At 36.7% G+C, this 27,879-nt stretch overlaps 1 protein-coding gene across 1 annotated transcript; it reads left to right on the top strand.

Annotated features, from left to right (window-relative positions):
• Positions 1 to 513: 513 nt before the first annotated feature.
• Positions 514 to 25,850, top strand: LOC109040774 (uncharacterized; the record flags this gene model as incomplete). The annotated part of the gene is given in 11 exon segments (XM_072300707.1): positions 514 to 615; positions 3,452 to 3,576; positions 4,611 to 4,791; positions 5,926 to 6,029; positions 8,628 to 8,863; positions 9,972 to 10,053; positions 11,232 to 11,409; positions 13,409 to 13,837; positions 16,786 to 16,901; positions 17,392 to 17,518; positions 19,870 to 25,850. Coding segments are annotated over 11 exon segments (4,239 nt in total), but the record flags the coding sequence as incomplete, so codon positions are not given.
• Positions 25,851 to 27,879: the final 2,029 nt, after the last annotated feature.

Here is a 27,879-nt window from a genome sequence, read left to right as displayed (position 1 = left end):
AAAGAAAGAAAGTTGACAAGAAAACTAAAAACAGTCATTTTAGCATAATTTCCAATTCTTAACTCAGGGTGCGAAAGCCCAGCGTGAGAATCTAACTCAAGAGTTAAAGGGTTAATGGAATTGATCCATTTTATAATTGTAGCACATCGCTGTCATGTTGCTGTTGCTGAAATTTTTATTATTTTACATTTGTGGCTGTGACCGTTATGGGATCTGAAAGAGACTGTCAAAGCTTTCAAACAAGCATGTTTGTGAAATAACGGTTCGGAGCGGAGCCAACAAAAAATGATGTAGCTTGAGGGAACCTCATATGTTTCCAGTCCCAAGATCATCTCTATCCCAGAATTTATAATAGACTGCTAATTTACCTTCCAAAATGCATTTTTTTCTCTAACAGGTCAAGGAAATTGAACCAGATTATTGTTATCTCTGTTCCTTTTGTATGTTTCAATGATGCATTAAAACAGATTCTGCCCAACCGACTCATTTTGTTTTTTTCCCTGATTTCTGTAGCTTCTTTCGTCTCGAATGGTTCAAAACGGCCAGGATGAAGAAGGAATACTGGGCTTCTTGGTGCCGGATATTCTAGAGGAGAAGAAGCGGGCCCAAAAAACTGTAAGTTTTCACGAATGTGGTGAGCAAACGTGCCCCCCCCCCCCCCCCCCCCCCGGACTTATTCCTCCAAGTTTTAATAGGGTTTCCTCCCCTCAGAGAAGAAAAATCACGGAAGTTTTCAAGAATGGGTCAATCCTGCTGGTCACAAAATAATGTTCTGATGCTTGATTCTTGTCTATAAGCTAAAAATAATAAGATCTGTTTAAACCGCAACTTTCTGCATTCAATAATAATGGAGATATCGTCCTTTGAAAAGTCAGGTTTTTGACGTCATCCACTGCCGTAGTGACACTCTTGGTTTCTTCCACCTTGTTTTTCATAAGCCAGTGTGACGCATATTTGCACTGGTTGTTAAACATGAAACTCGGATGAAAGCAATGTGGGAGAAAACCAACGGTGTCACTACCGTGGTGGATGACGTCTAAAACTCGACTTTTCAAAGGGCAATATCCCGGTTATAGACGCATTTAGTGGTGACGTCACGGAGCGATATTGTTGGTTCGATATCTCGAAAGTCGAAATGTGCCCCAACAAACAAACATAACCTCGAAAATGAACAATTGACGAAATAATGCTAAAACTGCCTGAAACTAAACAATTGCTCCATGGGACTTTAAAATTCTGAAAGCTAGCCATTTACAAAAACGTTCGAGATCACAATCACAAGAATTGATTGTATAATAAGCTCGTAATATCAGTGACAGTCATCAAGCGAATCCCCCTACCCCCCTGCCTAAATCCCGCAGATTCCTCTATGTTTGTTTGTTGGGGCACGTTTCGACTTTCGAGATATCAAAATTAAATCGAGATGTGATATCACACTAAATGCGTCTATTATTGAACATAGAAAGATGCAGTTTAGACAGATCTTATTATTTGTAGCTTATAGACAAGAATCAAGCATCAAGGCACGATTTTGTGACCAGCGCAACTGATCCATCGACAAAGAGTAGTTTTTCATTTTGTTGACCTGTGTAGTGGTTGTGTCAGCCTCCTATGATGTAGTGGTTGCGTCTGAATCCTATGGAGTAGTGATTGAAGCGCTGACTACAAGCATGAAGTTCTGGGTTTGCTTCCAGGTCAGGCCAGTTTGATGGTCTTAAATAATGATTGCCTGGCGCTGAATAATGAGAAGAGATTGTAGGGGATAGGGTTGTAACTGGAAAGGGCAGGAGTACCCCCTGGAGGGCATTTTTAGTGAACAAGAAAAACACTAAAAATTAGAGTTGGGCTGGATATCCGGCGATTATCCGGTTTTTGGATCTGCCGGATAGTGCTTTTACGGCCGTGAAAATTTTGAGAAATTTTTGGTGATTTTTTGGCATTTTCGGCGCACCTTGAGTAGTCATTGCAATTTATCAACTTTTTGAAACTTGTTATCACCAGAATTAAGGACTTTTCTTGCACATTTACACGATTGCAACATGATCCTTAATTCTGAAAGTCTGCGTGTTTAACTTTCTGAGACAAAGATTCAAAAGAGAGAAAAAAAAAATGCCACCAACATGCGCATAAGTTCCCTGTTGGTAACGTTTTTAGTCCAAGTGTAACTCCGCAATTATTGTAATGTCGCAATACGCAGTTTGTTATTGCAGCATCAAAGCGCTGTTTTCCACTTTGGTCTTATTTAGGCACACCTCTAATAATATCTCTCTTTCTGCGCATTAGATTCAGCTGGTCCATCACACCATGAAGTCAATGAAAGGCATGTTGTTTATTTGCCAGGTCTTTTTTTTAGTGTATTTTCCGAAAAAAATACACTGTTGTTTAGAATTCGTTTCAGCAGGCCGACTCATAGTGTATCATTGAGAAATATGGAGGCTGCCAGTGCGAAGGCACATACATCGTGGATGACGGTCTTAATGGTGTAATACACAGTGTGCCTCTTGTCCCAAGCGCGAAACCGGGAGATTTCTCTTGCGCAAAATCGGGAGATTTTTCTCACGTAAAATCTGGAGATTTTTCTCACGTAAAATCTGGAGATTTTTCTCACGTAAAATCTGGAGATTTTTCTCACGCAAAATCTGGAGATTTTTCTCACGCAAAATCGGGAGATTTTTCTCACGCGTAAAACCACTATCCGTACCTTGGCGAATTATCGGGTGTCTGGCCGGCCGGATACAAAGAATCGATAACTGTATCTAGTGATGCGGAAAATCCATTTCGGCCCAACTCTACTGAAAATATATGCTGTTGAGTAGTTTTGCGTTTAAAAAATAAAATTTGACAGGAAGTCTGCAACATTGCAAACTGTGATACAAGGGCTGTTAGTTTCACCATCGATAAGTTCTTTCAAATGATTTATCAGGCTCTCCAGTATAACCTCTGTCACAGACATGATGTAAGGACTGATATGGACTATGTCAATGTTCCATATCCTCTTAATTTCCGCGAAAAGAAGCATATATTTGGATATGAATATTTTTTTAATCCCAAAAAACTGCAAGTCTCCACTATTGTAATTAGGATATTATTATTGTTTCCAAAAATTTGACTGTGTTATAACATAAAACTAGCTTGTGTCAGTCAAGGTAAATAAAACAAAAGAAAATCATAGAATATCATGATGTCCATGGAAACCTGAAGAAGTCGAGGAATTACATTCAAAAAAAGATTAAATGATGGTGCCTTGGGCTTAAAAAGGACCAGAAAATACTAGAATTCGCTTCGTCTTCAAAATTCACCATTAATACAGCCTTAACTAGCTGCATATTTGACATTTCGTTCATAGTTAAAATTTGGTTTATTCTTGATAGATAGCATCAAATTGTTTACTAGTTTCAGCTTGTCTCTCAATTTGTTTTCCTCTGTAATTAAAAAATGTTAATATTTTCAGTTTTGCGATTTTTGCCAACTCCCTGGTGCTACCGTTTATTGTGCAAGTAGGAGGTGTAAACTAAAATTCCATGTGCCTTGTGGAGTGCGGAATGACTGCTTAAATCAATTTTTTGGTGCCTTTAGGTAAGAGCTCTCTAAGATGTAGGTTTTGTAAATCTATGTATTCTGTCAATCCATGTCTAGTGAAACCAAAAACTTTCAGTCTGGCCCCCTCAAAATTTAATGATATTTGGCAAGTAAGGAGGCTTCTTATTCAGGGAAGTCGAACTGTGTGCAGTATTTCTCTTCAACCTCTTGCTCAAATTTTATAGAACCTAAAGTTTGGGTGAACGACACAAGTCAACTTACTCAATAATATGTAACTTTGGAATTGTTCAACCAAGCTGGATCATATTCAGAGGCAAGAGACCCTCCACTTTATATATACACATGTTTTATACACTTACAAATTATATACACTCATATATACACATGAATTTGAATGGCATGTACTTGATCTTGGCGATACTCGTGATCTACAACCGGTGATCGGTGCTCTCCACAAGGTCTCAGGTCTGGGTCCGATGTCATGGGAGAATACGATAGTGTATTTTCTTTGGAAAATACACTAAAAAAGAAGAGGAAGGTGGTTTATAGTATGTTACACACAAAAATAGCACCGAAGCACAGAATTTGTTAACATGCCCTCTTTATTTTTGTATGATAATATTGAACCAAATTGGAGGTTTCATTTTTATTTTTTTATCTAGTAAAGTGTAGAATAACAATATCTCAAAAATGGTTACATGGAATTCTAAAAAAATTAAACCTAAGTTGCTTGTACTTTGATCAACATGCTTGCCAAAATTCATAGCAGAGAATTAGTGGAGTCAAACTTATAAACAAGGGAGAGAGTTAGATATTCTCCTAGTGCAGAGAAGGAGTACATAACTGCAGTGTTACTTGTGCTTTTCAATAAAACAAGCTGAAAACTTCGATCAGAATATTGCTCTGTATTTTGAGTTCCTTTCTCATTTTAGGAATTAAGAAACAATCCATGTTTCAAATAATTGGTCAAGGAAAATCTAAGCCAGGGAATTTTATTTGCACTTCAGTGCTTCTAGACACAGTTTAAGAGAACAGTCTCCCTCAATACATTTTTTCATCTCGTCTTACAGATCTTACTGTGTTAAACATCGACCTGAGCAAAAAATCCCACCTCACATAATTCAAGAAGCAAAGAAATCTAAACCAACCTGTACTATTTGTTTCGAGGATGTCGTTGCAAAAGCCTGTCCAAACACCCTGTGGGCACCATGCTGTAGCAAAAACGCATGGTTTCATAGAACATGTATTCAAGTAAGTAAATAGGCACTTTCACACATCAGATTGATAACGGATAGCCACACATTTGTTGTATGTCTAATTTGTCTTTCTTCTCTTATTGCTTTGCTGTATTTGCATGCACCTAGTTACCACCCACACCAGTGTTCCAACTTCACCTCCAAGTTTTAGGAGCCGTTTGGCCCATCAAGTTCAACTTTTAGGGGCCATTGAAGATTTTTTAGGGGCCAAATTGAATTTTTGCCTATATATCACGGCGCATTTAGTGAAAAGTTATACGCAAGATATACAGTTACAGGACTTGCAAGTTGCAGCTCGCAGCCATTACTTGGGAAAGGCCAAAGGAATGATATTCTGATTTAAAACAAGGAGCTTTTAGTGTACTTAAAGTTTGTTCAATTAAATAATACTTTTTCTGACTTCCTATTATGAAAAGTAGTAGAACGATTCTATAGTATGTACGATAAGTAGTACGATTCTCGATCTGCCGAGCCGCTGCCGCGACGAAGTTCCGCGCGCAACTGCTTGCTACGCGCGTTCAGTCCAGGCTGACTGACAAAAATCTTGAAATCATAAAACCGTAATTTAGGATTGCGACAATTTTTTAGGGGCCACGTTTGGCGCAGGGTCTTCATTTTTTAGGGGCCATGGCCGATTTTTAGGAGCATTTGGCGACATGGCGCTCGTGGGGTCGGAACACTGACCCACACCATGGAATATATTTCCTCCAGAATTTTTTTTTTTATTTCCACGAAAGGATTAGTTGTAAAAAAGACCTTACTGAAGGAGGAATTGTGCTTTGCACATAACTATAGGATTAACGAGCTTCTGACTGTAAAGGCCTAGATACACACGGCGATTAATCGCTGCAAGTGAAAGACGAAAGCCAATGGAGAGCCTTGATTTTGATATTTTGACGTCAATGGATCGAAATCAAGGCTCTCCATTGGCTTTCGTCTTTCACTCGCGGTGATCAATTGCTGTGTGTATCTAGGCCTTAAAAAGACACATTCGTAGAGAGCGAGAGCTGCTGAAGAGATTTTTCTGTGCAGTAGCCAATAAGCCTGTTTTCTTCTCTGAATATTGCCCATGGGTATAGTGTTGGTTTAGTTTGGAGTTCTTAAACATTAAATTATTTCTCCTTTTCAGAGTCTTGCCATCAGTGCTGGATATTTCTTTAAATGTCCACTGTGCAATGATAAAGAGAAATTTCAGAAAGCTATGTTCAACTTTGGAATATACGTCCCACAACAGTAAGTTTTTGTCCTCTAATTGGTTATTTCAGGTCTTGTTTCAGTTTTTCGATAAGTTTTTTCCCCTCAACTACTGTCAATTAGGTCAAGGCTGTTATTTATGTCTGAGTCAATCATGATGTACGTATGAATTGCGCTTGTCAAGTTTTCAAGTTTTGAGAAAATGACATTCAAAGTTTTCGAAGCTATGCATATTGAAGTCCCTACTTAAAGCCAATGAGGTTTCATCACAGAATTGTTTATAGATAAAATCTTCCTTTTAGAAATAAGCTTTAGCACTTTAAAGAGGTTGTTCCATCCCCCATCAGATTTGGCCCTCTATCAGATATGATCCATCTTTTCAGGAGTGATACAGTAGCATGCGAGACGTTCAATTATGGCGGTCATTTTGACTTAGGCCCCCCCAGAGAGGGGGGGCGGGGGGTCAAAGTCAAAACCTTCAACTGCCTATAACTTTTGAGCGAAAAATCGGATTGAGTTGAACTTTTTTTTAAATGAAAGATCTCAAAAAGATCTATCTGCTGATACCAGAAAAATTGAAAAAAAGTTAAATTTAATGCAAATTTTTAGCAATTTTTCAATTTTTTAGGGGACAAAATTTTCAATTCTGTCGTGTTCCGGTACCGCGCAATGACTGTACTAAAACAAAAACCAGTTTTTTAGATTCTACACTTAATTTCCTACAAGGTGTAAAAAACCGCATCTTGGGGAAACGTTTAGATCGCGAGCTATGGCTCGTCAAAGTTAGCCCCGCGCTGAGCGCGCGCGCCCTGCGCTGTTCGCATATCCTCTGCGCGTCTGCCACCGATCCTGTTGCCCCTCCTCCCCCTTCCTAAATGCAAATTAACATTCTACTACCCAGCTTTCGTATATATCTGCGTTATAGGTACGTGAAAATTTCAGCAAGTTCGTGATTTCCAGTGGAATTGATGCTTTATTTCGCTCCCCCCCCCCCCCCCCCAACCCGGCCACTGGCACTGAAGTGTGCCCCTGCCAACAACGAAATCATTTTATATTTCTCAAAGCTATGTGGAGAAAAATCGTGCGAAATATTTTTTAATTCCTCAGCAGCCTATTATGAATACCCATAATAATGTCGGCCTCTCATGAATGGTAAACGCTCAATACACCGAAAAGTGGTTGGGAGGTGGGATAAAAAATTACCTCAATTCGATCTCGTAGTCACAGGGTGCTACATCAGCAAAAACATGAAACAAGAAAATTTATATATTTCTTTTTTGCACAATATTTGGAGCACAGTGGCTGGGTTGGGGGGGGGGGGGGGAGAGCGAAATAAAGCATCAATTCCACTGGAAATCACGAACTTGCTGAAATTTTCACATACCTATAACGCAGATATATACGAAAGCTGGGTAGTAGAATGTTAATTTGCATTTAGGAAGGGGGAGGAGGGGCAACAGGATCGGTGGCAGACGCGCAGAGTATATGCGAACAGCGCAGGGCGCGCGCGCTCAGCGCGGGGCTACTTTTGACGAGCCATAGCTCGCGATCTAAACGTTTCCCCAAGATGCGGTTTTTTGCATCTTGTAGGAAATTAAGTGTAGAATCTAAAAAACTGGTTTTTGTTTTAGTACAGTCATTGCGCGGTGCCGGAACACGACAAAATTGAAAATTTTGTCCCCTAAAAAATTGAAAAATTGCTAAAAATTTGCATTAAATTTAACTTTTTTTCAATTTTTCTGGTATCAGCAGATAGATCTTTTTGAGATCTTTCATTTAAAAAAAAGTTCAACTCAATCCGATTTTTCGCTCAAAAGTTATAGGCAGTTGAAGGTTTTGACTTTGACCCCCCGCCCCCCCTCTCTGGGGGGGCCTAAGTCAAAATGACCGCCATATTTGAACGTCTCGCATGCTACTGTATCACTCCTGAAAAGATGGATCATATCTGATAGGGGGCCAAATCTAATGGGGGATGGAACAACCTCTTTGAAGCAAATGTCAGTTTAGGTACACTGACTCTAAGAAAAGACCACATCCATTGTTTTTACAGTGATTTTTTTAAAACATAAAATAATCTATTGAGCTTATGTAAAAGAGGTATTGAAAATTATCAAAATACGATTACTGTTGAGTTTTTTAAAATAAGAAGCAAATTATATTATCAGTCTTTTATAGGAGGATAACTGAACTTCAAGAATATTCAGCAGGGCTTATTTTATTACATTCCTAGTAGGTGGTAGTGGTTGTTATACACAACACTTTCCCATGTAGGGATGAAAAAAATCTGAAAAATTCCTAGAAGCTTAGTTTCATTCTGTACTTTCAAAGAATGAATTCAAAAGAATTGGTGCCATTGACTTAAAGGTTTCTAGAGCAATTGCTTCCTCTGTTGGTCTTCCTTGTTTCAAGAATCTAGTTGAAGATAACAGTAGTTCCGTGTTACATTTTTAACAACATTATTTTCCATATCTTCTTGTAAGAGGTTTATCGTGGACTTAGATTTCTTATCTACCCTTTTGCTCTAAACATATTTCTTTTTTTGCTCAGCGTATCTTTTAGCCTGTTTTCCGTAAAAACTTGAATTTGCATATTATAATGACACCATGAAAAGTAATATAATTGGTCAATGATTTTTAGGGATGCCTCGTGGGAAACAGCACCCAACGCATTTCATGAGCTTCTGGAAAGACACAGCACTTGTGATATCCCAGCCTGTAAGTGTCCAAAGAATAGAAGGTTTAATGCACCAGGAACTATTTGGGAGTTGATTCTCTGCTCAATCTGTGCATCTCAAGGTATTCATATCGGTTGTGGGTTAAAATTTACTACAACTGATTGGGAGTGTCCAGAATGTTGTAAAACAATAAAAAAAGGTGAGCTATCATCAGTTAATGTTGCATCAACTTTTGTGTCCATTATTTGTCCATCAAGAATTCGAAATGTTCTTGACAACACGTAAAAATTACAGAGGTCAAAGAAGTTTTTTGCCACCCATGTAAGAAATGTCTGTGTGCAAAGTTGTATGATCCTACGAATACAATATGCGCTTAAAATTCAAATAAGAGTTTCAATACCTCCATATTTCTATGAGGGTTTGGCCGTGGTCTTGGAATGTCAGGGAATTTTGAAAAGCCAACGGAAACCAAGACATATCAGGGAAAAATTGTTGGATCACCTTTACTTACTGCCTAGAAATTGATTAACGTTTTGGATATTGACTGATTAACTAATGACTTTTCAAACGTTTTGTGCATTGTCAAAATTCCTGAAATTTTACCAAAATTTTTGAAGTTTATCAGGAAAATGTCACAAAATTTCATTTTCTAAATTCTGTGGCAATCCTGCATACATCATTCCTCCTATGTTTGTAGCATCATCACTCAATCTTTGATTTTATCCTACAATAAAACTTTAACTCTTTAAATCTCTGAGGATCAGCAAAAAACTTAATTAAATCGTAAATTTGTCACAATAAAAACCATGAGAAATTCGATTTTAGGCCCCTGAAAATTCTTAGATATTCAGTTGTTCCCATCATTGTGAAGAAGTGCATTTTTTCTATTTCAAGAAACCTAAGCTTTAAAATTTCATGTAGCTTTATGGTGGAAAGAAAGTTCTTTCACTTTTTGATACTTAAAAATTGGATTTTAGCAGAGAATTTTTTACAGAATATATTTTAGGACTATTTTCAGTTGACATCTTTAATATCTCATTTTTTTTGAAAACTGCACTTACGTGCCTCGTCTTCCTCCAAGCTCCTCAGTTCAGGTTTGGTGCAAGTATTGTTGAACTGCTACGAATTTAGCTAAGACTTCCTATTTAGAATTGACTTTTGCAAGGAACACAATCAACATCCAAACAAAACAAGTTTACTAGACGCTACAAATACAAAATACAACAACTGCATTTTGAAGGTCGTTTAGCTTCCTAACTTATTACAGATTTCATCCCAACTAACAAGTATTTTATTTTTTTCTTCAGCCAAAACCTCCAAGCAAATCAGTGCCTCAGATAGTGACGATAGTTCTTCTGATGAAAGCAACAGTGTCTCAAAAAAATCCAGGTAAGTCAAGATACTATACTTAACTTAGAATGTAGTGTTCGCTGTACATCTTTCAATGAGGTCAAACTCATCTTCACTGTGCCTTTCATCTTGGTGGACTTGTATTGGATGTATAGAACAGATCTACAGCTAAAATGAGGGGAGGATTTATTTTCCAAACTTTATAGACAGTTTTTGATTTTACTATTTAGAAGTCCCAAAAAATACCTCAATTTTTTTTTCAGTGCTGCCATGAGCCATGATCTAATAATACAGCCATCCCTTGATTCTCGTATGTTGATGGCCTAATTTGAAAAATGCATATCTTTCTTACAACGCCTCTAAATGTCACATTAGTGTAGAACCTTTTTCTTACCGATTTTCCAAAATTGTTGACGATTTTACTTAAAAAATGTGCTTCAAAATGTGTAATTGTGCCCCACTTTCTTGGAAGAAAGCAACCAAAATATCTCATTGAAATTTTTTATGAATAATTTTGAATAGGAAAATAAAAACTTGTTCCCAGAATATTTCAAGAAAAATGTTGATAAGTCTCCCTTTAAACCAATAAAAGCGGGCTTAGTTTTGCAAAATGGCAAGGGAAGGTATTCATTCTTTCTGTATTAACTATCGACCTTAATCCACATATTCCATCATTTTAAATTACAAGCATAAGAGCATTTTTGTATGAAATTAATATTGGTATGACTGCAGTCATTATTATTATCCTCTGGAAAACTTGAGGGTAAGGAATAGAGGTGCCTCTCTTTAATGCAGGATGTAATTCTACAATTTACCTTTGAGGCAATGAAAATGTGGTGGGGGCCTGCACCAAATCTCAGATTTTTCCAGCCGAAAATCACAATTCAGGTCAAACACAACCATATTTTACTGAGCAGCAAACATATTAGTTTTTTCTCTGTGATTTTTTCTGCAGCCAACCAAAATCAGGGTGTGGCCTATCTGCAGGCCACCACAATAGTACCTACCAGCAAGGAATTTTATTTTTTTCATCATGTCCTACATTAGTTTCTACACTCTATTCTTTGAATTGTCTATTTTGTACCAAATGTTTGTCCTCAAGCATGTCTCTATTTACTGTTCAAACTTCTAAGTTGATAAGGAATTCAGAACCTGAATATCTGTTTTTGCTCAGTCAGTACTAACCCAAGCTGTATAATCTCTCTCTTTATCTCCAGATCCAGAATAAAAAACAAGAAAATCAGGAGGAAAAAACACAAAAAAGTTTCAAACCCATCCATTGCTGTTGGAGATTCTTCTCGGCCGCTGTCTAATAGCAGCTCAAATAGCAATACTAATGTACCTGATGAAAATGCCGATATAATCATAATCAGTAGTGACGATGATTTAATTGAGGTAATAATAATTGATGTCAATATTTTGTCTCCTTCTCTGTTGCCCTTTTCTTCTCTTGTACCTTCTATAATTAGAAAATTTAATTTTGTATGGTTTCATTTATAAGTACAATTGTCTTGGTGACATAATGAAGACATACTTAACGTTCAAGAAAAGAGATAAGGTACATAGGCTGTCCCAAAACAACTGGCACTAAGGCTGTCATTCGGGAACTACAATAGATATCGACATGCGGTTTGCGAGAAGTGATAGCTCATACTCTTAGCTCTTAAACGAGCCTAAGTTGAGCTAGTTTGGTTAAAAACTCAACGAGTTACATCAATTTTTCCGAGACGTGTAAGAAATACCCCTACGGGATTTTTCGGTAATTTTTCATTCCTTAACTTTGCCTCCGCATGTGTGCAATTGGTTCAGACGTTATGAATCAAGTTTCCACTTCTCTGGATGCAAGTTTGAACTTCTCAGCAAGTGTTTCCATCACAGCCGAGAAGTTTTTTTCTGTTTGTAAAGTCGGTTTAGTGAAATTGTCTGGCCTGATAACGCGTTTTTTTGTGTTTCGTCATGAGTTCGTTGGAACAGTTGAGTCAGTTCTGAAACTGTGAATGAAATGACAGTGGCTCAAAGTGTTTCAGAAGCAGATAATTCACGACGAACGTAATATCGAATTGCGTATCATTTGCTCTTGCTTCAAATCCGCGGGTGAACTCATGACGAAACACAAAAAAACGCGTTATCAGGCCAGACAATTTCACTAAACCGACTTTGCAAACAGAAAAAAACTTCTCGGCTGTGATGGAAACACTTGCTGAGAAGTTCAAACTTGCATCCAGAGAAGTGGAAACTTGATTCATAACGTCTGAACCAATTGCACACTTGCGGAGGCAAAGTCAAGGAATAAAAAATTACCGAAAAATCCCGTAGGGGTATTTCTTACACGTCTCGGGAAAATTGATGTAACTCGTTGAGTTTTTAACCAAGCTAGCTCAACTTAAGCTCGTTAAAGAGGTAAGAGTATGAGCTATCACCTCCCGCAAACCGCATGTCGATATCTATTGTAGTTCTTGAATGACAGCCTATGTATATTAGGGAATCAGATTCTTTGTGATCTAATGATCTGTGGACAGGGTGCCTACTAGTCCGGAAAGTCCAGAAATAGTACTGATTATCTGAGGGCAGTCTGGAAGTACGGAAATTCCGCAAGAAGGTCCAGAATTTTTTCCTCCATCACACGTGTTTCTGTAAAGCCTGAAAAGTATGCAATCCCCTGCGTGTTGATTCCTAGAACAGTTTGTGTCTGCAATATTGCAATTGTTCAGTTAGTCAATCTTCAAGCTTCCAATGCAATTTTGTGTTTCTTCATTTTTGTCTCAATTCAAGCAAGAATTTCAAATCTTCGAAATTTTTTAAATTTCTTTGAATAGAGGCATAGGAAAAAGGCTGAATTTTACTGTTTAGGAGGTACTAAATTTCTTGGAAATATACTAAAAAGTACTGCAATAGTACTGATTTTTGGCCAGCCTGTTTTAGGAGACACTCTGGTGGATCATTAGTTGCCTGTATAGTCTGCGAAAGTTAAAATAAAATTCAAAAATACATAACTCCCATTGGTAAAGTACCTAAATTGAAAATAATTCAATTAACCCAGCATTTTTCTGTCCATCTGAGTGTCAAGAAGTATCTTCTCCTAAATTGAAAAAATAAAATCATTCCGCATCAATATTGTATCTAATTTGGTTCAACCAACTTTTGCCACAAGTTCTCGGAAATCTTTGGTTTAAAGTAGTCATGAAAATATTTTTTATTTTTGAAAACCTAGTGGAGACTCTTGTTGGAGACTCTTGTTGGAGAATCTTTACGAAAACTTAGAGAAATCAGGATAGTTAATTCTGAAAATCCTGGTCACAAGGAAAACTCAGTTTTAAAATAAATTTGTTTTTAAAAAATCTTTTGAGTGTTTGCAGTAATTAAGGCTTGACGGATTTATTTTGTCGGTTTCTAGATAATGGACAGCCCAGAACCTAACTCATCATTTATCCCCAAAGGAGATGCAGATGAAGACTCTTCTAGTGATATTGATGTTATATCCACTGTCGTAACTGCCTCCTCAGCTTCAAAACACTTTGAAGCCAAGCAGCCAAGTGAAGGACCTACCGCTTTCATTCGAATTCACAACCCTTCCGGCGGTGTAACCACAGTCCCTGCTGCCTCATTTAAGAATTCAGTCGTTGAAATGAGCTCTACTCAGTCGCTGTCCTCTTCCGAGTCAAGGTCTGATGGAATTTTCATCTTAGATGGTAGTTCTGATGCCAATCAGAATCATCTTAAAATGCAAAATTCAAACAGACAAAGTGATAGAATTTTTTCCAGTAGTGAGAGGAATTTGAATGCTCATGGATCTGCTTCAAATGGAAACAATCAGAATCAAGTGGTAAGTTATTTTTTTTAAATTTTTTGTTTTCTAATGGAAAATTTTACTTTTCTCCTGTCTGAAACCTACCATGAAGGGTGTTTAAGATGTTCATTGTGTAACATATGTGATCAATAAATCTACATTTTCCCCTTTTTTCGAAAGTACTCTACCTATTTTTAAAAAGTCAGAACATATTACCAAGTCAGTATTAAGACAATGAACTTTTAGTGAAAATTTCAAATGAAATACGTTTTGCCTATTGGTGCAAGTCTCAGGTAAAGTGTGAGTAAAAATCTGAGAAGTTTGCTGTGTAAGATTTCTCCTTCATGAAAATTTGAAAACTAAGATGGAAGTTCAAATTTGTATCAAGAACTTTGAGTCCTTATATTTTTTTTTTTAAATTATTTTTTATTTTAAAAACCAAGTTATATTCTTGTGGTTAAGAGCCAAAGAACCATTCTTTGCTTGTTGCAAGTATCAGCCGGAAACTACCCAGAAGCTCTATTGCTCCTTTTGTATCTTATTTATTTGAGTACAGACTACTAGACAAGGTGCAAATTTAAGCATTTGGATGTATGTTTCCTTATCAAAATTTCACATAGAAAACGATTCGTCTAACGAAAATTGCTGAGAATAACTCCACACGCAAATATTTAACGTCTCTCTATACATTTCAAACCTCCTACTTATGAAAGAACAAAAGTCTACGAGAGTCGAATTGCGCACTTAACATTACTGTAACAGTTTCTGAGGTATAAAAATACTAGGGGGCTATGTCCTTTGGCGGCCCAACCCCCTGAAGGCGCTCCGTGCGATCAATGGGCTGCTTCGCGTCCCTATTTTTAGCCTCCTATCAATGTTGGTTTTATTTTTCCTCTAAAAAATTACGATATGAGGTATATATTACTTTTAGAATGAAATTGTTTTTGTTTTTGATGAATAAAGAAAAAAAAAATTGAAGTCAAAAGGATACGTTTTGAATCTGACTGATTACTATTATTGCATTTTGACTGATTAATTAAATATTGCAGTAAAACAACAAATGATCAGGTCATAATTGAGTAGCTGAGAGGTCAAGAATCAAACCCACATCTTGAGGCATGTGGGTGCTGCCGACGCCTTAGACGACTGGGCCTCCGCTCATCTTGAAGTGACTGTGGCAAATCTTGTGTTGATAAGTAGAGCTGATGCGCAGGCTTCTCAGCCACTGCGCAACCTTCTGTGCATAGCGGCAGCGTGGTGCAGAGCATTCTATAAATTCGCTCACTTTTATAACTTGATTGTAAAAAAAATCTGGATCCTATTTCCAAAATCTAATTAGAGCGGGCTCATCTAGGGCCTATCAGCTATCAATAACCGCAAAAATAATGGAAATCGGCCCGGTAGAACGCTCAAACGAACTATGACCATAAACTTAAATTTACATTGTTTAAATGGGAAAATTCGCAACTTAACTACGTAATATAAAAAAACCTGGACCATATTTTGAAAATCTGAATAGAGCGGGCTCATCTAGAGACAATCGCCCATCGATAGCCGCAAAAATCATGATAATCGGCCCTGCAGAGCGCGGGAACTAAGCGTTACCAGTTACGCAAAATTAGGAGGTCTCGGAGCTTATACTATAGATAGCAACCTCAATCTCGGTGCTTTGACTCAATTGTTACACATTTTGAAGACGTCCAACAACATAGGTTGGGAAATGAAAATTGCTCGATTAGGAAAGTCGCCAATACTGTTGTAGTGTGCGATTTGACTTCAGTAGATCACATTCTTCTTACGGGCGGGAAATTTAAATTTCCCATTATTAATGTAAAGAAAAGGTTGAATATCCTAGTTAGGAGTTGATTTCAGTAATTTTCGCTGCGCAAATCATATTCTAAGTTAAGTTTAGGTTAGGAAACATGTATCAGGACTCTCAAATTTGCACTTTGTCTAGTTATCCATTGCACATCACAGTGTATAGTACCCACTACATTTATTAAGATAATTTTTAAGAAAAATGCCCTCTTCTCCAAGATTTTTGAAAAATGCTGTAATATACATCAGTTTGTACATGCTCCACGATTTCTTTCTCCAAAATGTTCTTAAGTTCAAAACTGTGTATGATCTTGACCTGTCCTTGATCAGTAATGTCCGGGCTAAATATGGGAAGTAGTATAAGTACCTCCATTTTAGGGGCTGAAATTTTAGAAAAAGAAAAAGTGTTTACGTTGCATGGATGTGTACGTTAATTCGCAATTTTTTGCGTTTTGTATTTCAAGGCCTGGTTATAGGTATCTCCACTAATATGTTTACACATCCCTTGAAGCATTTTAAAAATGAGTATAACTCTAATTTTCTTAGAGTTAAGTTATTTGTCTTCAACTCTTAACCGCAGATGTGTAGAAATTTCTTTCCCAATTTTTCTAACTATCGTGCACAAATTTTTATTTTACAATTTTCTCTTTAAGTAAACGTTCTCTCCACTAATATTTTTATTATTTCTTTACTTGTGTTTAAAAATCTCTTGGGGGAAAAAAAAGGGTTTTTGGGAGGGCTCTTTGCAGACAGGCCCAAACCAAATTTATCATTATTCTCAGTTCAGCACTTTACACTGTGTTGTTTGTTTATGCGCTAATACTAATTATTATTGTTTGATATTATTTTGTATATAATTATTTGTTTTTAGATTGGTTGTTCTACTTCTGTCTCATTATTATTATTTATTTTTATCGTTTTATTCTCTCATCACTCTTTATTTTTTCATTCCTCCATACCTGTTTTCAATTTTTTAACATTCTTTTATTTTTTTTTTATTTTTTGTTGTTACTAATTTTTGTCTCCCCAATTTGAAATTCTAATTTTTATCAGTAGTACTCAATTTTTATTCTGTCCTCTGTGTGTTTTGCTACGGCAGGACAGAAAAGTGATCCCTCCCTTTTGATTATCTTTTCACAGTTTTTTTCTTCCGATTATTCCAACAGACTGGGTCTCACAATTACGAACTGTCCTCAGACGTCTCATGCTCAACAACAGCTTCCAGACACTTCAACTCTGCCACTATTGAATCAACATGCGAGCTACGACGACCTCCCGACAGGTAAATAACTCCCCCAAGTAACTTCTTTTAAGTATCTTACATCTCCAAAAAAATAGTAGATCAGGATTTTAGAAAATGATGGGCCGATTTTGGACTTTCAGTATTTGTTTAGGTTTAAAAAGTTTTTGCTCTTTCTGATTTTGATAAAATAATTTCATAATTGTGAAGGGGATCCTGCTTTTCAAAATCAAAACCTCTCTCACATTTCCCAAGGGGAAGTGGGGGGCTTCAGGATGATGAAAGCTGGATTCCTTAGGGTCCCCTCGGCCCTCGACTTAGTTCGACTTAAAACAACTGAGAAAAAAACCTGGCACAGGTAAATTGGGACACCCTGTATGAAATTATCTTAAAAGTCTTGTTAGCTGTCATGTATCAAGTTTTAGGAAAAGGTTTAACAATTTTTTGAAAATAATATATCTTGAAATGCAGAATCTCTCATCAATTTTGATATTGTTAGTAATTGAAAAAATATTTCCTCTGTGTTATGCAGTCTCACCGACCTACCCTCTACAAGTGATGAGATTTTCCTCCGACGATATAGTCATCTTGGATTAAAATCAGCACATGTTGTGATACGACCTCTAAAATTCCGTCAAATTGGAAAGAACCGATTTTTGGTGAGTACACATTCATTTTACGAACTGTAATATCTACATTCCCTGCTAATGTAATTTTGCATATTCTTCCCTGTCATGCTAAGAAAACAGAAAAACAATATAATGGTTAGGCAGTAAACTGACGCTAGCAATTATAGCTGCAATGTTAGCACTACCGCTCTGTTGGATTCCTAACACTTACATCAGAATTAGTGCTACAGTTGACCTTCAAGTAGATTTCTTATTATTTAACAAAGGGGCAGAAACACATTACACGAAAGATTAGGTACTGTACCTGCCTTGGCCTCTGGCGAACACTTAGAGAACAGGCACTATGACCAGCTTGGCAAGATACATCCCCATATATTTTCAATTGATAGGTATTTGAGCATTTGAGCTCTTTTCAGACAATGATATCAACTTGTTTCATGCCTACTGTTTTTGCATAGTCGATCATTTGATATGAAACCAACCATGCAACCCATCAACTCGTATTTGATAGATACATCTTTTCTTGTTCATACCACCAAATGGTTAACTTCTGCAAAATATCAGGTCTGAGGTACAAAAATTCGCTGAGACTTGAATTTTTGAAGTTTTAGTATTATTTAAGAATTCATTGTTTTGAATCTCAAATAAAAAAGAAAAAAGAAAGGAGCATTTTTCACACAAGAACTTCATATCAGGCTTATTTTTCATTGGATTCTAAATAATATTTGACATCATGCTATTGAAAGTATGTAGATTTAAAGAGGAAAAAAAAAATACAAAAAAGATTCCTACGAACTGATTGCTTTGTAGGAAATTGCTTGCAGTTGGACGCGCGTGTCATCTACACAGAGTGCTGGTGTTTTTGCCAACATGTGTAAAATTTCAGTATAAAACCGATATTTTCATTATAAAGAGACGAAGCTCATCTAAGCATAAATTTTCTTTTTAAAGAGTTATGCTGTTTGGTGCAACACTAGTTACAACCAAGCAGGAAAGCATCTGCGGATGTGGTTTAGGTCTAATGGGTCTGTTGCGAGCAAGAGACACAGCCACGTGGGTAGAATTTCTAGGATTCAGATGACACGAAAATCACGATGGTCACCTTAAAAACGTTCAAAATCCACTACTTATTGCACAATTTTCTTAGTTTGGAATCTCAATTCGTAAATTGCTTGAATCTGGAGGCAGTTTTTTAGTCACCAGAGATGAGCAGACGGCAACTTCAGGCTGTCTTGGTGGTTGCCGATTCATTGTTGATGTTCATTTGTTTTGTTTACAAGCAAAAAAAGATCTTTGACAATTGTTAATGTTGCGCACACCATCTCTCTTTCATCAATCTGCAGATTATATTGACAAATATCATGTTCAGTTGATCACAAATGTCAGTTCCCTTCAACCAGTTTCGTTTTAATGGCACTATACAAAAATATGCACTAGATTTGAGTGCATTTCTTGCCACCCATGTCTTAAGTGGGCCTTTACTTTCTCGTATTCAGAAGAGTACAAGCAGTTGGCAGTATAAGTTATCCTCAGTTTTCAGTCCAAGGTTTGTTGACAAAAGATGAATGATCTCGGTTTATCTCTTCATCAAAGTAGGCAGGTTGTGGAATGGAATCGAAACTTCCAATGCATTTCTCTCAAAATAAGATATCTTTTTTAAACCCCCCTCTCAGGGCAAACTTATCCTTTCAAACATAATCATGTCTTCTGAATTCTTAGAACTTTTTAATCCCAACGTAAAGACTGCCTGAGACATTTGAGCAACAATGCACCTTTAGACAGGGTTCAAATTAGAAAATTCTGATACATGCTTCCTAACCAAAATTTCACACAGAACATGATTCGTACAACTAAAATCACTGAAATCAACTCCTAACTAAGATGTTAACGTTTTTAGTTTACATTGGCTACAGGAGTTATGAATCCCCCGCTCACAAAAAGAACAATAGTCTAGTTGAATCAATTCACACCCTACAATGGCCTTGGCAGGCTTCATAATCAATCAGTGTTCTTTCCTCCGTCCTGTGTTGTTCAAAGTCTTGGAACGTGCAACAATCTAGTTGAAGCACCGAGATTGAGGTTGCCATATTTTCATACCGTAGAAACTGTTACAATAATGTTAAGAGCATGATTTGACTCACGTAGACTTTTGTTATTTCATGAGCGGGAAGTTTGAATTTATGTATCAAAAAACGTTAATTATGTTATTATGAGGTAACTTCAGTAATTTCCATTTCTAGAATCAAGTTCCATGTGAAATTTTGATAAGAAAACATACATTCGAATGCTTAAATTTTTACCTTGTCTAGTGATCCATCGCTTTAAAATCTAGCTGATTCGATTTGGTATGATTTTTTTAATATCGATTTTTTATTTTTCAGACCATAATACCATCCCAAAGTAAGAAAAGAGGAAGGAAACGAACCAAACTCCAATTACAGATCCATGATAATCAAATCGTAGCCAAAAATTATGCAAGTTTATCCAATGATTCGAAGAGGAGACTTAGAAAATGTCGTCAACCCTTAAAAGAACTGCTTCAGGATCTTTGTAATGTTCAAACAGATCATCATATCTCATCCAGGAGACGTTCCTCAAACCAGGCATCAACTCAAAACAATATTGGCAGATCATCCTCAGCAGTCAAAACCAAACCACAGAACAATACCGTATCCACTGAAAGTATGTCTTCCAGTCAAAAGACTAAAATTTCTGCCTCTAATTCAACACCCAGGACAAAAGATAAAACTGTAAAATCCAATGTCACCTCTATTAAAACAGATGCCAAAAAGTTCAAGGAAACATCATCAGACCTAAGTCAACGGTCGACTCCAAAGCTCGAGATAAGCAAGGCCTCTGAAGAACCATGTAAAATCTCAGGAATAGAGCGTTACTTCAAACGCTCTCAAGCTGGCCCCTCAAATGACAAAAAATTAGCTCCCATCATGAATGATGACCAGCTCAATCGTACCGACAATGACAAGGAATCATTGAAATCCTTTAATTTTCCTCAGGAATGCAAATCAAACTCAACAGATGTTCCCAAGCCAAGATCAACTCAAACCCCCAACGAAAAACAACAAATTCCTTCTTGTGAGTCTTTGAATGTTTGTCAGACTGACAGGAACTCTAAGAGCCATAAAAAATCAAACGGAACAGTAAAAAAAACTGCTGAAATCCGTTTCGCAGAAGATTCATCTACCAGTTGTGAGTCATGGCTTGGCTCAGCACTTGCTGATCTTAATCCTCTTACAACTCCTAAAAAATTTGAATTGAAGAGAAGTAATAATGCCAAGTCAGATACCACTGTCATAGGTCAATACTTTTCAGCTTCTGAAAGCAAGCCAGATGAAAAATCGTCATTCAAAACTTTGGTATCAGAAAATAAAGCAAATGATACCAACCCTCCCAAAATCAGGACAGTAGATTGTAACAAATCGAGCAATTCCTCTTCAGATCAGAAAAAAACATCCCTCCAAACAATGGTCAAAATGATCGATACTAAGCCTGGAACCACCTCTGAACCCAGATCTAGAGGAAGACTAGTGCCAATATCATTATTTGATCCTCCGGAAGTATTAGAAAGCAAAAGAGCAGAAAGGATTCTGAAACTAAGCTTAGCCTCTACCTCTGGCTCTGACATCGGAGAAACCTCATCGGCCCAGCTAACAGACATCAAACAGGAACCCGGTAAACCAGCAATGAGTCATCCTCCAAAAAAATCAAGAGTGAGCTCTAAAAATTCGAAGTCGTCGACATCACTTTCCCAGAAATCACAGGATTCAGATAGCTCAGATACCGTATTCAAAGGCAAACGAAGCAGGCATACAGGAATGGTTTCCACAAGACCAAAAGTTTTGCACGAAGTTACAGCCCAGACTGATAATGAATGTGTGAAAGTACATCATAATTCTGAGGCGAATGAAAGTAATCTCAAACGAGAAAATTCGAAGTCATCGAGATCACTTTCTCAGAAATCACAGGATTTGGATAGCTCAGATACTGTATTCAAAGACAAACGAAGCAGGCATAAGGGAATGGTTTCCACAAGACCAAAACTTTTGCACGAAGTTACAGCCCAGACTGATAATGAATGTGTGAAAGTACATCATAATTCTAAGGCGAATGAAAGTAATCTCAAACGAGAAAATTCGGATAATAATTGCCCCTCAAGTTCTAAAAAAATAAAATGTGAAAAGAGTTCTTCCACAATTCAACAACCTCGAACAAGTTCAAAAAAAGATCCATCAGTGCCACTCTTTGATTTTGAAGTGACATCTCCGCCTAAGCCTAAAAAAACCAAACAGAACTTTAGAATTGGTGATATTAGTCCAAAAAATAAATCCCTGTCCAAAAATACGTCGCCAGAAAAGCCAAGCAGTTTTATTCCCAAGCTCTTGAACAATAACAAAGACCCTCTTTCGAATACAAGCTCTGAACACACGGAGGCGCCAAAAGATTTCCCTAAAATTAGATCCTTCAGGTCTGATAAGAATTCACAAGCAAAGAATGACTCAAAAGATTTTGATAAGATTTCGAATAGAAAATCGAGTGATAGTAATGTGATTGCAGCAAAGACCAGTCCACCAATAAATCAGTTTTTTCGGGTTTTTGAAAAATTTAATGGTTCATCCATTGAAAAAAATACTAGGCTAATAACTGAAGAAAGATTGACCCCTGCAGCCTACCCAGGGGACAAAGGCAAAGGATCCTCAAAGAAAGAAACCATGTCAAAATGGAGGAGCTCGAGTGTCACAAAGGCTCTCGAGAAATCAATGAATGAGACAAAAGAAAATATTTCCACAACCAAACCGATTTGCAGGAGCCAAGATAAGCACCATCAAACAAGAATCACTGATTTTTGTTCGATGAGTAACAATCTAGGTTCAGTCTTACCTCAGCGAAAGTTATCTGAAGTTTTAAGGCCTAATTACAATTGATGAACTATATTGGATCAAATGTATTACCTAGAAATCGACTCAATTTGAAAGATATATCAATGATTCATCAATAAGTTAATGTGCATTTGAACTAAACCTAACTTGAGGTAATTTGATTGAATTGAAATGCCATAGCGGAAGTTCCAGTTGTCAATTATATTGAGCTCTTTTTTTTGTTCTCCTGTCTCAGTTTTCGATCCTCCTTTTTCTCAGGCAACATGAAGTAAGGGGGCTTTGCAAGTATTATGTAAGCAATTTTGCCGGACTTTTTGATCCCCCATTAGACACCTGTTAGAGAACCACCCCCACTTGTGCATTATGTACGACAGGCCTGATCCTAAACTTAGGAAGCTCGAAAAATAGCTGAAAAATTTATTTTTATCAAAAAATATTATTTTTTCTTTTGACTGGGAGGCTTGCATCAGAATGGGCTTGGCACCACCCCCCCCCCCTTACTTATCCCTAAAAGACCTCCTAAAGCAAGCTCAGACAACTGCTCTCCCCTTAAGTAGCCCTCATAATACTTAATTGGTCCATAAACTGTGGTAAATGAAAAATTGTATCATTTCGATCATTGCTCAATTGCAGTTAATTGCTGTAAAATTTGTACCTTTCATTTTACAATTAGCACTGTTTATGTTTTGGAAGTGTTAATTTTAATTTTTGTACTTTTAAGGTATCTTTGAAGTCTTTTTGACACGCTATGAATAAATCGCTGAAAAAAGTTACTCATTTACTTAGGTTTTATTATCTTTTTTGGTCACGCATTGTGAATAATTTTAATACATGAATACCTTGAGTGCAGCAGTAATGATGGAACCTTCTGTAAAGGGTCAAGACACTGTTTCACCCTCCGTTTAAGGAAGCTCGGATCTAAAATTCCAAATTTCTTACTGCTAACTCTTATGAATTGTAAAGTTTTTATTGAAAATGTTTTGTTCAAAATTACTTTAATGGTTCCCATCATTTTTGTCACAACTGGTCACAGAATTATTTTTTATATTTAAAGAAGAATTAAATGATTTGAATCATTGCGTGATTTTTGCGTATTTGAAAGAATTCATCTTCGCTCTATCTTATTTTCAGCAAGAGGTTTTTGGGGCCTCAAAAACTGGGTGAAGTAATTTTGAGAAAATCTTGGTTTGTCCCTGGGGAAAAGCATTTTCATTCTTGGAAGTTTATTATCAGTAACATTCTCCCCCAATTAGTGTCTTTTTCACCAAATAATGGTACTCGTTGGTGAAACATTCGTTCCATCACCTTGAGTGAGTCTGGAGAGAAATTTTTAAAGTGAAGATAATACATAAATACTATGAAACCTGCAAGTTTTAGCCAGGAATTTGCACTGGGCAGAGGCAACATGATTAATTTTTTGATCTGAGAAAATTGTCTGTTTATTAATTATGTTAAGTTCTACAAATGCAGCTCTTAGGAATGTGATAAGATAGCATGACAAAGTAAAATATATTGAGAAGAAGAAGAGGAAAAAATCCAACAGAAAATATGATAGATTATATTAGGGTATCTTAATCGCATGTTAAAATTTGACGTTTTAAATTTTGAGCCAATTTTCTTTGACCATTTACTCAAAATATTCTAACAGTAAGCAAGGTGGAACCCTGGGGCTACGCTTATTTCAACAAATTTGACCGATAAATTCCACAATGAACATAGGATCCCATCACAATGTTCCAATCCATGTAAAAACTAACTTGGAACACTTCAGCATTTTATTCACATTCAGAGGATTCAACAGACCTTCTTGCTATTAGAGGCTTTACTCGAAAAATTCCTATTTTTATTCTAAAATCTGTATTTAAGGACCACTAATAGATGATCTACTCAAATATCTCATTTTAATGTAAGCACCTTTTCAGCATTTTTTAGCACCCTGTTCGAAAATGCCGAGGATTTGTCTTATCATGTCCGGAAATTTTTGTCAACTCATCATGTTCCTCCTCAAAAATCTTTGATTTTACAGGAAACTGGCCCATGATCGCTTAAAACTAAGGTCAATTTTTATTCAATAGCCATAAATACTTTACCTGGCAAAAGACACGTCTAAGCATTTCTCCCTCTCTTCCTGAGAACAATGTTTCTTCCATCCTACGACCAAATCTGCTCTGATGCCCAATATTTATCTTATCTGTTTTTTTTTTTTTTTTTTTGCTATCCAAAAGGTATATTTTTTCTTCGAAGTCCACATTAGGCTATTTTATGTTCTATTCGCTGCTGAATCCGAAAATGACTTCAATTTCTTTCGAATGGGTTTTTCGAAGAAAAACTCTGCAAGAGGTGGAAGGTCCACCGGAACTTCTTAATGTTGACTAAATACATAATCATTCTGTATTTCGATTTACAAAAATTCAAGCACCTTAAGTCTTGGGTGGTTTTTTACCAAAAGTATGCGCTCATTCTTTAAAAGGGAAATTCTAAGGGATCCGATTTGCTGTCCATACATTTCTTGCTTCAATTTTGGTACTTACTCTCTCCTGCAGCTTCTTCTGGCGGACTCAATTTCATTAGGACAGGAAAATGAAATGGGATAATAGAGAAATGATACGATTTTTTAGGCTCAGTCATCGCTGTGAAAAGTACGTGGATTCAAAGGGAAGGGCATCAATGTATGTTTGCAGAATTGCAAGAACGTTTCTTGCATGTTAACTTGCAAAAAACACGAATATCCTGTAATAACCTCTTTTTTCTCAAGTCAAATAGAAATGTTCAGAAATTGTCATGCCAAATTGAGGCTAGGCCAATTTTTTGTTTTTTTAAAAAAAAAGTCAATCACAGCAATGTGTATGAAGACTCTCAGGAAGATTTCAGCTTTCTTTTTGTCGAAGATTTTGTGAAATATAGTGAACATAAGCTAGAGAGCCCATACCACTAGAGCTCAAAAAATACTTATTTTCTATGATTTTGTTCCACATTAGTAAATTATCATCAAGTATCAAGTGCCCTGTTTTCCTTTCTTTTGTCTTGTTCTTTGTCCGCATATAAGTAGGAGTTGAATTTTCCTGATTTTTACGCACGAAACAACCGTACCAACTGGGTGTGTCGTGAAATTTTGGACGAAACAAAAATTTTTAAATAGTCTTTTTCTTCTGATTATTCTCCTTCGCTATGTTACCAATTTTTTAAAGATAATCTGTGAATTAAGCCTTGAATAGATGGATTATATTTTTCAGAATGGCTCTCTCCTGATCATTTTTCTTTGCTTTGTGTCTAAGTTTTTGTTAAAAGATATTTTGTAAATTCAGTCCTGAGGAGAAGGAATGAATTTTATTTTATTGTTCCTACTCCATCAGTAGTTCAGAGGTTATCTCCGTAAAACCACGATAATTAAATCCCACTTGACTGTTACTTATGCTGATTGCACCTCACCCCATTGGCTCTCCAAATAAACATGCTCTCTGAATTGAGACGTCTGTTGTTATTATTTGTTTTTTCTCCTAATTTGGCAAACTAAGTCAAATGCTTGTCACACTCCCTTTTTAGAACTTGCATGATGTTTTGAGAAAAACTACTTTTCCTCAACCGATAAAAGTAAAAATACACAGGAAACTGTTCTGAGAATAATTTTTGTATTTTGTTACGTGGAATGTACCCATGAAGCACTGTTCATGCTATTACCTCTGATACTCAAAATTAATAGCCACTACACACTAGTTTCGGCTGGCAACTTATGTTCGGGGGGGGGGGGGGGGGCTGGAATGCACTTCACTCTATGCAACTGTGGCTTCCTTCAATTTCTCTTCGTAAGCTCTACCAACTCTATAGAGTTTTCGTAAATTATAGGGACGTGCCACATAGCGACAAATAGCAGTTGCTTTTTGAACTTTCAAGAACTCTCGAGTTTTCTCAAAAAGATGTGTAAGTAAGAGGATACCTTACCAAGGTCCTCTCCAGAACTTAGAGTTCCATGGGGTTTTGTATATTGTCGCAAGGCAAAGAGTGGTAGTTTTTCAGGAACTTATCAAAAACCTCTCCAACTCTTTTGAAGGGAAGCATAAAGAAAAGGAGGCCCCATATGTCATCTATGGAACTTTCCTGAGTTCCCTACAATTTTTTAGCAGTGTAAACACAGGGAATAAAGCTCGAAGCGTATCTAGAACAGCTAGTAGGTATTCAAATAGTATTGTAATTTAATGCAATAAAACATGTGCATTTAATGTTCTACTGTGAAATCGAAATTACACTATTTGGTTAATGAATGAAGATTTGAAATTATCAGTTAAATGAGTCGTAGATACAAGATGGGTAGATATCGCAATGGAGGGGATTGCAAATTCTTTCAATTGAGTTGCAATAAATGTTAGTGAGAGGAGCCCCTTCAATTGATCAATAAAGAACGCACATAACATTCCGATACATCAGCGACAAATATTTCATGTAATTGCAATGTATTGCAGCCGGTGCAACTGTGATTTATTCAATGATATGTTATTGTCATTGTCCCAGGGTGTTGGTAGGTATGAAAAATCAAGAATTTCATAACGTCGTTAGGAATAAGTCAGGGAATCTTACGGAAAAGACTGGAAATTTGAGAAATCTAGAAAAAAACCAGTGCTGTCCACACTATCAAACTGAACCTCAGCTTGGTTCGGGGTTCAATGCTCTGAGTTACACTCCAAGTAGTGAACGGAGGAATAAGTTTCATTGAAGGGTTGCAAAATTGCAAAGTTGAACCATTCACTGATTAATGCTTGATCCTGAGGAAGAAAAGCTAACATCTTTCTGTAAGTGGCAGAAAAATTTAGGCCAAAAATTTTTCATTCACAGCAGTACACATGGAAATTTTTCATGTGAAATCAAAGGAATTGCAATAATTTTCATTGGGAAAAACTTTGACGGGTCAGGGAACTTATATAAACAGTACTTTAAGTGAGCACCATGTTAACGGCTGTTGTTTGTTGCTCTCCGGTCACAGATTGCTACGATTTACCTGAGTTTACCTACAGAGGTGGATTCAAAAATAGAAATAATTATGCAAGTTTTTGACAAAGGGTCATAGGAATCAAGACTTCCTGAGGATCAACAAAGGTTAGTAAAGAATTGTCGGAGAACAAAAGAAGTTGCAAAAACTTAATGTTGTAGTGAAGCTGGTTTAACAGATTACGGACTGAGGGCCAGAAATGAAAGAGATATCGACGGCGAAACTTCCGCACCTTTTATCTCGTGTGCGGTGTTTCCAACATCTTCACTATCATTTTAGGAATCAATATAATTCCTTGAAATTTTTTTCAGAATTTTCTTGGCACAGGAAAGAAATATCACTCAAGTTTTAAAGAATTGACACTGAGTAGTTTTCTATTTACAAAATACAGTATGATAGGAACTCAGCGACATCACAAACCGAGATACGTCGTTTGGGAGTTTCACCGTTGATATGGGGATCTGATGTGCAAGGAACTGTATGAGCTTCAAATCAATACGATGTGCGTTATATCT

This window comes from Bemisia tabaci, chromosome 5 (assembly GCF_918797505.1).
Source record: "Bemisia tabaci chromosome 5, PGI_BMITA_v3".
NCBI lineage: Eukaryota > Metazoa > Arthropoda > Insecta > Hemiptera > Aleyrodidae > Bemisia > Bemisia tabaci.
Note: the sequence above shows the minus strand (reverse complement) of the source record. Positions and strands in the feature narration are given on the sequence as shown.